This window comes from Eptesicus fuscus, chromosome 7 (genome assembly GCF_027574615.1).
Source record: "Eptesicus fuscus isolate TK198812 chromosome 7, DD_ASM_mEF_20220401, whole genome shotgun sequence".
Taxonomy (NCBI): Eukaryota; Metazoa; Chordata; class Mammalia; order Chiroptera; family Vespertilionidae; genus Eptesicus; species Eptesicus fuscus.
In genome coordinates, this window is record NC_072479.1 from 18,842,173 (window position 1) to 18,854,822 (window position 12,650).

At 38.6% G+C, this 12,650-nt stretch overlaps 1 protein-coding gene across 3 annotated transcripts in view; it reads right to left on the minus strand.

Moving 5' to 3' along the window:
- Window positions 1-12,650, minus strand: part of C7H12orf4 (chromosome 7 C12orf4 homolog) — a 62,912-nt gene that overhangs the window by 28,298 nt on the left and 21,964 nt on the right. For all 3 annotated transcript variants that reach the window (XM_028148534.2, XM_008143747.3, XM_028148533.2), the window contains exons 5-6: window positions 9,084-9,183; window positions 8,864-8,985 (exon numbers count right to left, since the gene is read on the minus strand). In XM_028148534.2, coding sequence (XP_028004335.1) covers window positions 8,864-8,985; window positions 9,084-9,183 — 222 coding nt within the window. The remainder of the gene's footprint in view (window positions 1-8,863; window positions 8,986-9,083; window positions 9,184-12,650) is intronic.

Sequence of the window (12,650 nt, forward strand, 5' to 3'; positions counted from 1 at the left end):
GTGACAAACCCGCCAAGGAGAGACAGGACACAATTTTCATTTTTGGCAGAGATGGTAGAAATGCATTGCTATAATGTAGGTGAGTAAGAAGAAATTAGCTAAAATTGTAACAAATTCTTTTTTTTAATATATTTTTATTTATTTCAGAGAGGAAGGAAGAGGGAGAGAGAGAGAGAGAGAGAGAGAGAGAGAGAGAGAGAGAGAGAGAGAGAGAAACATCCATGATGAGAGAGAATCATGGATCGGTTGCCTCCTGCAAGTCCCCCACTGGGGATCGAGCCCACAACCTGGGCATGTGCCCTTGATCTGAATCGAACCTGGGACCTTTCAGTTTGCAGGCCGATGCTCTATCCACTGAGCCAAACCAGCAAGGGCTGTAACAAATTCTTAAAAGTCAAATATAAGCTAGCACGTAAATTTAGAATAATTATGTGCCTCAAGCACAAGGGGAGTTTGCATGCATTTTCAAACTCTTCCACTGGCCTCCACTAGGTGCTTTCAAGAAAACACTAGAGGCAGGGCAGGAGACAAGTGCACCCGCTCAGTGGCATATGTAGAAATCCTGAGGGTGCCCTAAGCCCAAGCCCAGATATACAGATTTGCCAAAGACTAAAGCTGAACAAAGACATCAGAGACCTGTTTCCCACCCCCAATTATTAGCCTAGCACCAAGTAACAAACAACAACCGTCTATTGCTGGGGGACTCAAGCAACAGCAGAGAGAGAGACCTCATGCTGTGGCAAGGCCTGCAAAGACTACCAAAATCTGAGGATGGAGCAGAATGACAGAGAAAAACCCTCTAGAACCCAAAGCCCACTCTAAACACAAAGTGGTGGCAGCTTAAAACTATAGAAAATGAAGCTTGTGATATACTGAAGGAACAAAAACCAAACTCAGCTCAACTACTGACAAGATTTGCCTTACCTTTACATTAATGGCCTGTTTATTTCTGGACAAAAATATGTAAATATCATTTACCTCAGCCTCTTTTCTAATACATATAATATCCAACATTCAGAGAGAGAGAGTGAGAGAGGCGGGGGGGGGGGGGGGCGGGGGGGAAGAAAACTCAAAATGCAGACAAACAAGCAAATAAAAAAACAACCCCATTGTAAATAGATAAAGCAATCAGCAAAAACAGACTTAGAGATGACCCAGACTTTTGGTCTAAAAGAAAGGGATTTTCAAATTAAGTATAAATAAAATATTAAAACATCTAGTGTAAAACAATACACAATGGCAGATGAAGAATTTCAGCAAAGAGAGAAAACAAATGGAAGAACTAGAAAATAATACATGATATCAGATCAATGGTAACAGATATCAATTCCTTTGACATGCTCATAAGTAGATCAACAACTCATATTATGATGCCACCATTACCCTGATATCAGAACCAAATGAAGGTATTATAAAAACAAAACAAAACTAGAGACCAACATGTAATATAGTAGGTATATTTACTTATTTTATAGTGGATAATTTACTTATATTTATATAGAATATGATATACATCATGACTTATATGACTAAGCTTATCTATAAAACTTCTAGAAGAAAACATAGGAGAAAATGTTTGTAATCTTGGATTAGGCAAATATATCTTAGCTAAGATACAAACCACTTAATAATTGATAAACTGCATTTAATTAAAAACACAAAGCTTTGCTCCTCAAAAGATACTATCCTATATAATAAAGAGGCAATATGCAAATTGACCGTCACACCCTCGTACAAGATGGCCGCCCCATGTGGTCACAAGATGGCTGGCAGGGGAGGGAAGTTAGGGGCCACCAGGTTGGCAGGGGAGGGCAGTTGGGGGCGACCGGGCTGGCAGGGGAGGGCAGTTGGGGGCAACCAGGCTGGCAGGGGAGGGCAGTTGGGGGCAACTGGGCCAGCAGCAGAGCAGTTAGGCATCAATCAGGCTGGCCGGGGAGTTGTTAGGGGGTGATCAGGCTGGCAGGCAGAAGCAGTTAGGGGCAATCAGACAGGCAGGCGAGCGGTATGAAGCCATCAGTGCCGGATTGTGAGAGGGATGTGCAACTGCTGGCAGTCGGATATCCCCCGAGGGGTTCCAGATTGGAGAGGGTGCAGGTTGGGCTGAAAGACCCCCCCACCCCCAGTGCACGAATTTCGTGCACCAGGCCTCTAGTTTATATATATATAAGACTAATATACAAAGTGTCCCCTTGGAAGTTTGACCGGGCGGGAGACCAGGAGTTTGATCACTCGCTATGACATGCACTGACCACTAGGGGGCGGCACAGAACATTCCAGGTGACCAGTGGTGGTGTTGGCAGGGCACTGAGGGAGCGAGGGCAGGAAGAGGCAGGATGGTGGGGGGAACTATGTGGTGGCAGTGCTCAGGCAGTGAGGGAAGGAGGAGGTGGCGAGGTGGGGAACCTGATCGGCCCTGATTGCTGGCCAGGCCTAGGAATCCTACCTGTGCACAAATTTCATGCACCGGGCCTCTAGTTAAGAAAATAAAAAGATAAGCTACAGGGTGAGAGAAAATATTTGTAAAACACTTATGTGATGATGAACTTGTATCCAGAATATACAAAGAACTCTCACAACTCAATAATAAGAAAAAAAGAAGAGATATGAATAAAAGATCAGCAAATGAAAAAATGTTCAACATTATTAGCTATCTGGGAAATGCAAAGTAAAATCACAACAAGACACCACATCAAAACTCGCTAGAATGGCTAAATATCAATAGCAAGTGTTGACAAGGATGTGGAGCATGTGCAACCTTCATACATTGGTGGTGGGGATAGCAAAATAAGAAAATAGGCTGGCAGTTTCTTAAAAAAAACACACACCCAGAACATGACTATATTTAATACACAAGTTTGATACAACCAAAAAGTAAAACACCAGAGTAAAATAGTAACAAAACAGTCTGGCAGTTTCTTATAAAGTTAAACATACATTACCATTTGATCCAGCAACCCTACTAATATATAAGAAAAATAAAAACATATGTATATACAAAGACCTATATATGAATGTTTACAGCAGCTTTATTTATAACTGCCAGAATCTAGAACTACTTCACTGTCCATTACCGAGTAAATGAATAAACAAAGAATAACAGAATACTACTGAGCAATAAAAAGGAAAGAACCACTCATAAATGGGTCTCAAAAGCATTATGCTAAGTGAATGAAGCAACACACAAACTGCTACTACATATAGTTTGATTCCATTTATATGACATTCCTAAAAATCAAAACTACAGGGACAGAAATCAGATCAGATTTCCCTTGGCAAGGGAAAAGAAGATTAAGTATACAGGTGTGAAAAGAAAAAGAAAGGTGTAAAAGGGAAATGCTGTATCTTGATTGCTGTGATGGCTTCATGACTAATTTAAGTGTGTCAAAACTCATCAAAATGTAAACCTAAAATAGGTGCATTTTACTTTATGCAATTTCTCCTCCAAAAGATTTTATTTAAAAAAAAAGCAAAAATAAATAAAAATAAATTACATATTTTATTAATTTCCATAGGAATTCTATACGTACATAGTTGTGTTGAAAACAGATTTCTCCTGCCCAAGAAAACCTCTATCAAAATAGGAAAGCAAACTAACAGACTCACAATAAATATATGACTGGGAATATTTGTTTTTTGAAATGAGCAGCAGCCAGAGGTCAATATTTACATATGGAATTAATCTTATAGATTGAATTTCTGTAACTATAGCGGCAAAGTGAGAGATAATTTTTGTAGCACAATTTTTATTTTACCACAAAATACAGTATGTGTTTTACATTTTGGCTCAATATACATATTCATTTACAGACAGTTTCATACATGTACTCTGATATTTTTTCCTCTATTCTACTATACTCCGTTCCATTCCATTTTATTGTTATTTTAAAAGTCTGAAAGTAAAAGATCTAGAATGGTCCCCAGCAGACTGCAACCAGCAGTTTGAGAAACATCTTTGTATCTTGCAGATGTTCCCAGTCCAGCTTTCCCCCGACCTTCCCCCTTTTTATTATATTCATCACTATTTTCATTTGAAATGAGGAGTATAGTCAAATATGTTAGTGTCAAGAATGTTATGCTATTTCTAATTACAAAAATTGTTTAAATATTTCTAAGATTTTATCTTAGGGAAAACAATAAGGCAAATGAAAGATTATGATACTTAGATAAGAGGATATATAGATATCAGGCAAACAGTTTAATAATAATGCATCCATCTGCCTGTTTGTTCCCAGTCCATAAATATTTACTGAGTATGTCTTATGTGCCAGTATCAAGAGCCAGACATTTGTCAAGGATTTGGGTATACAGTAGAAAAAAGAGATGTACTCTTTGTCTTCAAGGGAAGACTAACGGGGAGACTGCCATTACACAAATAAAATGCTACTTCTAAATGTTTATAGTATACTAGAAGCCTGATGCACGAAGATTCGTGCCAGAATGGGCCTTCCTTTCCCTAGCTGCCGGCACTGCTTTTGCTCTGGTCCGGGGCTGCCATTCTACCTTCCTACGCTCCTCAGAGGTCCAGAGGAGCCGAGTATGCAAATTAACCGCCATCTTTGTTGGTTACTCACTCCTGATTGGCTGTGGGCGTCGCGAAGGTACAGTCAATTAGCATGTTTGTCTATTATCAGGTAAGATACTGTTGGTGCTAGAAATAGGATCATTATACTATACTAAGTATATTTCCAATTGAATATACTTTAGGATTTGAAAGAATAAAGTTATTCTCAAATATGAATATACTAGAGGCCCTCTGCACGAAATTTGTTATCCTCAAATATGAGTATACTAGAGGCCCAGTGCACGAAATTCGTCCCTCAGCCCAGCCTGCACCCTCTCCAATCTGAGACCCCTCAAGGGATGTCCAACTGCCCATTTAGACCAGATCCCAGGAGTGGGTCTAAACGGACAGTCGGACATCCCTCTCACAATACAGGACTGCTGGCTCCCAACCACTCTCCTGCCTTCCTGATTGCCCCTAACCACTTCTGCCTGCCAGCCGGATCACCACCTAACAACTCCCCTGCCAACCTGATTGACACCTAACAGCTCCCCTGCAGGCCTGGTCCCCAACTGCCCACCCCTGAAGGCCTGGTCGCCCACAACTGCCCTCCCCTGCAGGACTAGTCCCCCACAACTGCCCTCCCCTGCAGGCCTGGTTGCCCCCAACTGCTCTCCCCTGCAGGCCTGGTCCCCCCCAACTGCCCTCCCCTGCAGGCCTGGTCCCCCCCAACTGCCCTCCCCTGCAAGCCTGGTATCCCCAACTGCCCTCCCCTGCAGGCCTGGTGTTCCCTAACTGCCCTCTCCTGCTGGCCTGATCGTCCACAACTGTCCTCCCCTGCCGGCCATCTTGTGGAAGCCATCTTGTGTGTTGGAGTGACAGTCAATTTGCATATTACTCTTTTACTAGATAGGATAGACAGGAAATAATGCACTGTCAAGCTCTAGGGTTATCTATGAAATATAATGTAATTAGGCCATAAGAAACCATGCAAGTTATAAATCATAAAAAGTCCTCTATACTATTTTTGTACTTTGTACATGCTATTACTGCACATATCGCTCTATATAGTTTTATTTTATTTACAGGTCTCCAGTCTCTAGAATATAAGCTTCACATGGGCAGGTAATGTTTTTGTTTTGTTTTTTTGCTTTGAGAATACTTAGCATTTAAAATGCATTCAACTAATGTTTACTGCACTGAAGGAAACCACTTTAAAGAAACAAGAAATAGTACTTGGGGTATTTAGTTATATACACCTAAGAGATTTACAAGGCTAAGTTCTAGGGGAGAAACCACTATTTTAAACCAACCAATCAATCCTCTTCCCAAATAACCCACATAAAATCTATAAAACAAAAGGCTTTTTAAAAAACCCATCCAATTTGCAAACCCACCAAAGCTGTTTGCAGCAGCTTTTCCATATGAATGTCTTGTCCTGGCTCAGGCTTCAGACTTTCCTAAAATCTTTCAAACAAGCAGCAGCTAGCATCAGCATGCCCCACAGCTATCAATAAGTGCCCAAAACTCAGCATTAGCACCAACCTACCTTTATGCACAGATTGGCCTCACCTGAACACTTCCAAGCCCAATATAAGTAGCAGCCATCTGCAGATTGCTCTGAAGCTCCTCCCAGGAGGCCCCAGAACCAGTGCACCCAGTGGACAGCTTCAGACCATACCAGATTACAACCCTACACATCCACCGCAACACACTAAAGGGGCAGACTCAGTGAGCACCAAAGCCCACTGAAGCAAGACCTGCTCCATAGGAATGTCTCCTGCATAGCAGCTCTTCCAATGTAGTCACAGCTGGTCCTCACAGCCAATTGGCCCAGAGGTCAATTCCTCCCAGTGACCCCAACAGCAATCAAGGCTCAACTACAACAAGACTGTGCACACAGCCCACTCAGGGGCAATGCTAGAGTACCCCGCTCAGGTGACTGTGGAGTCTGAACCACTGGACCCTACAGGACACCTACCACACAAGGCCACTCTACCAATTCCAGGAGACATAGCAGCTCTACCTAATACATAGAAACAAACTCAGGGAAGCAGATGTGGAGAAAAAGAAACATGTCACAAATGAAAGAACAGAAAAAATCCCAAGAAAAAGAACTAAATAAAATGAAAGCAAACAAACAACTACATATAGAGTTCAATATAATGGTCATAAGGTTGCTCAAGGATCTTTTTTACAGAGAGGAAGAGAGAGGCATAGAGAGTTAGAAACATCGATGAGAGAGAAACATCGATCAGCTGCCTCTTGCACACCCCCTACTGGGGATGTGCCCGCAACCAAGGTACATGCCCTTGACCGGAATCAAACCTGGGACCCTTGAGTCCGCAGGCTGACGCTCTATCCACTGAGCCAAACCAGTTTCGGCTGCTCAAGGATCTTAATGAAAGCTTCAAGGAACGTAGTGAGACTTTCAAGAACCTTAGTGAGAATTTCAAAGACATGAAAAAGGACCAGTTAGAAATTAAGCATACACTAACTGAAATAAAGAATAATTTACTGGCCCTAACCAGTTTGGCTCAGTGGATAGAGCGTCGGCCTCTGGACTGAAAGTTCCCAGGTTCGATTCCGGTCAAGGGCATATACCTTGGTTGCGGGCACATCCCCAGTGGGAGGTGTGCAGGAGGCAGCTGATTGATGTTTCTCTCTCATCGATGTTTCTAACTCTCTATCCCTCTCCATTCCTCTCTGTAAAAAAGCAATAAAATGTATATATATATATATATATATATATATATATATATATATATAGAATAATTTACTGGGATTCAACAGTACAGTAGAGGATTCTGAGAATCAAATTAATGATTTGGAATACGAGGAAGCAAAAAACACCCAATCATAAGAGCAAAAAGAAGAAAGAATCCAAAAATATGAAGAGAGTGTAAGGAGCCTCTGGGACAACTTCAAGCATACCAACATTTGCATCATGGGGGTACCAGAAGGAGAAGAGAGCAAGACAATGAAAACCTATTTGAAGAAATAATGACAGAAAACTTCCCCTATCTGGTGAAAGAAATAGACTTACAAGTCCAGGAAGCACAGGGAGTCCCAAACAAGAGAAACACAAAGAGACCCACACCAAAACACATCTATAATAATAAAAACGTAATATGCTAATTAGACCGATGTCCTTCCGGACAACCTTCTGGACCAAGCCAGGGCTGGGAGGGAAGCCCGGGTCCCAGATGCCAGAGGAAAGTCGGTGCCAGCAGCCAGGGGAAGGAAGGCCTATTCTTGCACGAATTTCGTGCATCAGGCCTCTAGTCATAAATAAAATGCCAAGGGTTAAAGACAAAGAGAGAATCTTAAAAGCATAAAGACAAAAGCAGTTAGTTACCTACAAGGGAGCACCCATATGACTATCAGCTGATTTCTCAACAGAAACTTTGCAGGCCAGTAGAGAGTGGCAAGAAGTATTCAAAGTGATGAAGAGTAAGAACCTACAACTAAGATTACTCTACCCAGCAAAGTTATCATTTAGAATTAAAGGTCAGATAAACAGCTTCACAGACAAGAAAAGCTAATGGAGTTCATCACTTCCAAACCAGTATTATTATATGAAATGCTGAAGGGTATTTATTATTTAAGAAGAGGAAGGAGAAGAAGAAAAAAGATAAAAAATATGAACAATAAAATGGCAATAAATACATATCTATCAACAAATGAATCTAAAGATCAAAATAGACAAACAAGGAATCTAATGAACAAAACAAACTGATGAATAAAATAGAACCAGAGACATGGAACAGACTGACAAATCTCACAGGGAAGGGAAGAGGGGGGATGAGAAGAAATTAACCAAAGATCTTATATGAATACTAGAGGCCTCATGCACGAAATTTGTGCAAGAGTAGGCCTTCCTTCCTCCAGCTGCCGGCACTGGCTTCCCTCTGGCACCCAGGACCCAGGCTTCCCACCCTCCAGCCGCAGGCAGGCACCCGGGACCCAGGCTTCCCTGCAGCCACCGGCAAGCATCCGGGACCCAGGCTTCCCTGCAGCCACTGGAAGGCACCCGGGCTTCCCTCCTAGAAGGACGTCCGGTCTAATTAGCATATTACGCTTTTATTATTATAGATATGTATTACTTATGAACACAGACAATAGAGTGGTGAAGGCCTGGGGTGGGACAGGAACCTGGTGGAGGGGGGAAATGGGGGGAAAAAAGGAGGACATCTGTAATACTCTCAACAATAAAGATTTTTTTAAAACAGCATAAAATTATCTTGAATTTTCTTTGGTAACTTAAAAATATCTACAACTAAAAAGGTTTAATTTTACAATAAACACAAATTATTAATAACAGTGAACTTTCATCTAGTAAGAATAATACATGATTAATACCTGAGGGAACTGTTGTTGGGGTTTTTTAGGTCCTGATGAAGTTTGATCACCCATTCCTGATACTCTTGTTTTTGGATGGCAGTCGATTGTTTTAATTCATTTGACCATTTATTTTCTAAGTCCTAAACATAGACAATATACCAACTAGTTAATTATTTTATGAAAATAAGCAAAAAAAAAAAAGTAACTGCATATCTAAAATCCATTGTACTTTACTTACTTGCTGGGATTCAAAATGCTGAGCAGCCAGTGAATTTACATCTTGATCTGTCAGTGATTTTCCCAACTCCTGCATCACTTTTTCCATTTCAATACCTTGTCTAAAACATAAATAAGATCAGATATATTCGTTAGAATTTTAAGGTAATACGACTTCAGATTCATTGACCACTCCGCTAGAAAGTAAAAATAAAATTTTTATTTTATAGGAATATGTACAAGAATGGCAACTATAATACCTGAAAAACATTATGAAGCCTTTTAAGTGGAGATGTGGAAATAATAATGATAATTTCATATATTAATAACATCATTTGTGCAGCTAAATTTTTATTTATTAGTTGATTTTAGAAAGAGGGAGGGAGGGAGGAAGAGAAAGAGAAAATATATATTTGTTGTTCCACTTATTTATGCATTTATTACAGGTATACCACTTAATAATGTGGATTTTTTTCAATAGATAGAGTTACACATATGTTGATATATATGCAACTTGATATGTATGCTATTTTGTTGTATTGACAACAAGCTTCAAAACTTCATATGTCAAATTTTCTGAAGGTGTTAACATCATAGATATTTTTACACTTAAAAATGTCGAATTTCGTGCCAAAAAAGGAGCATTTGTGGGAAGTTTCAATTCATTACTTTATTTTGAAGAAAAGTGCTGCTGAAAGTTATTGTATACTTCAGGAAGCTTAGGGTGATGATTTCGATATGAAAGACAAAGAACGTCCAGGTCAACTGAAAAAGTTTGAAGACCAACAATTACAAGCATTATTGGATGAAGATGCGCGTCAAACTCAAAAACAACTTGCAGAAAGATTAAATGTTGCTCAGCAAACAATTTCTGATAGTTTACAAGCAATGGGAAAGATTTTAAAGGAAGCAAAATGGGTACCACATCAACTGAACGAAAGACAAATGGAAAACCGAAAAGTCATCAGTAAAATGTTGCTTCAATGGCACGAAAGTCTTTTTTGCATCGAATTGTGACTGGCGATGAAAAGTGGATTTATTTTGAGAATCCTAAATGCACAAAATCATGGGTTGATCCACGTCAACCAACAATATTGACTGCAAGGCCAAATCGCTTTGGGAAGAAGACAATGCTCTGCCTTTGGTGGGATCAGGAAGGTGTGGTGTATTATGAGCTTCTAAAACCAGGTGAAACAATTAATACTGATCGCTATCAGACAACAAATAATCAATTTGAACCACGCTTTGATAATGAAACAACCAGAATGTGCCAGAAGACACTGCAAAGTAATTTTGCTTCATCACACACTTCAAAACTAGTTAAGGACACATTAAAAGATCTTGCCTAGGAAGTATTAAGCAACCCGCCATATTCACCAGACCTTGCTCCTTCAGATTACCACTTGTTCCGATCGATGGCACATACACTTTCTGAGCAGCACTTCAAAATGTACAAATTAGTGGAAAATTGGGCCTCTGAATGGTTTGCCTCAAAACAAGTAAAGTTCTATTGGGTTGGTATCCACAAATTACCTGAAAGATGGGGGAAATGTGTAGCTAGCAATGGACATTACTTTGAATAAAGCACTTTTGATGTTTCTCTTGAAATTATTGTGTTTTCTTTTATTACAAAATCCGCATTATTAACTGGTACACCTGGTAGTTGCTTCTTGTATGTGTCCTGACCGGAGATCGAACCCACAACTTTGGTGTATCGGGATGATGCTCTACTCAACTGAGCTACCCAACAAGGGCCTTGTGAAGTTAAATTTTAATCTAACTTTAATGCAAAATGAAAGCAGTCAAAATCTAGGTCATCTTTCAATTTCCATGGCTAATGTTTAAAAAGTCCAAACCCCATTTCATCTGCAGATTTCCTCAAAAATACTCTGCAATTCCAGCTTAAACACATTTTCTATTTATTTGTACATGAATTAAAGTAACTCTAATCTTTGAAAGTTAGTTTATAATTAGAAGCTGCCAATTAGGCTCTAAGAATCAAATTGCTATTAAGTCACAAGTTCCCTTTACAGAGAAATACAAAATACTACTAAAAATATGCTTTAGTCTTACCTTATCCATCTCTCCAAATAAATAATGTGCAGACATTAAAAATGGTTTTCCCTACAGGAAAAACTAATCAATGGTATTATGAGTTCATATATGGTTATTTATGGGGGATATGGGTAGTGACTAGATGGACACCAGGAAGCCTTTGGCAGTGCTGGAAATACTCTATTTCTTGAGCTGGGTGATGACTACATGGGTGTACTTACTTGGTAAAAGTTTAGTGAGCTTACACCTCCAGTTTATTGCCTTTCTGTAATATTATATTTTAATAAGTAATTTCATTCAAATTTTCAAATTAAAAATTATCTTTTAATACAAATGTGTTAAAAAGTTTGTTCCAGAACATATTTTAAACAAACTTAGAAAGAATGAAACAGATATCAACTAAAGGAATTTTACATCATTCTAGTTAATTTAAATAAATGCTATTAGAAGCAAGTTCATACTTCTTTATAACAACTGATTAAGATACTTATGTATATGATAAATGAAATTTATTCATACATCATACATTTACACATTTCTATATATATATATACCTTCTAATATTAAATATTCAACACCACTTAGACCTCACTTAATTCTAATGTAGGTGACCCCCTTAACTTTTTAATAACTACTAGAGGTCAGGGGAAGATTATGCTAGCAAGTAAGGTTTTTATTTAAAACAGAAATAACTGCTAAATATTTATAAATACAAACTTTCATATGAATGTATTAATATTTTACATTACACATGTTCCCTCTAGTGGATAAAAAATATCATTGCCATTTTTACATTTTTAAAAAATATATTGAGTCTAGTATGCCAAAAGAAGCAAATTTCCAGTGAGGAAAAAGAAAGACAAATAAATAAGAACTCAACAAATAAAATGTCACGAATATTTTTTTTACCTCAAATGTGTCAGAAACACAAGTAGCTAATGATATACAAGATGCAGCAAAAGTAGGTCTACAGTTGTTTCTATAAAAAATACCATAATTAATAAATGATAATACAATAAACTGTTTCATGTACTCACAACTATAAACCTAATTTTGCCCCACCCTGTATTAATAATACAGTATATATTTTCTATGATTAAGATCAAAGGGAATGTTATTGTATTTCAGACATACTATGTATGTCAGGTATGACAATTCTGACAACTTGTATATAATCTTGAACACACTCTGGAAAAAAAAGATCATAATAACTGCACTGATGCTGTGCTTATAAACTGTCTTTTAAAGATATAAAATGGAATTAAAATAAAAGGATATATAGGAAAATGTGTCATTCTGCTCACACATTGGATAAATGAATTAAGCAAAATTTTGGGTGAAATTCCACAAATACTAGTGAATTCCAACTTACCTTAAGTATACTGTTCACCTTTGTGATATATATTATGGACCTAAGAGCAACATAGCTTATATTTCCTTTTTAAGCTAACAGATTGGATATGTGAAAGATAAACTATAAAACTGTTTTAAAAAGAAATGTATTGCCCAGCTGACATGGTTCAGTGGTTGAGCG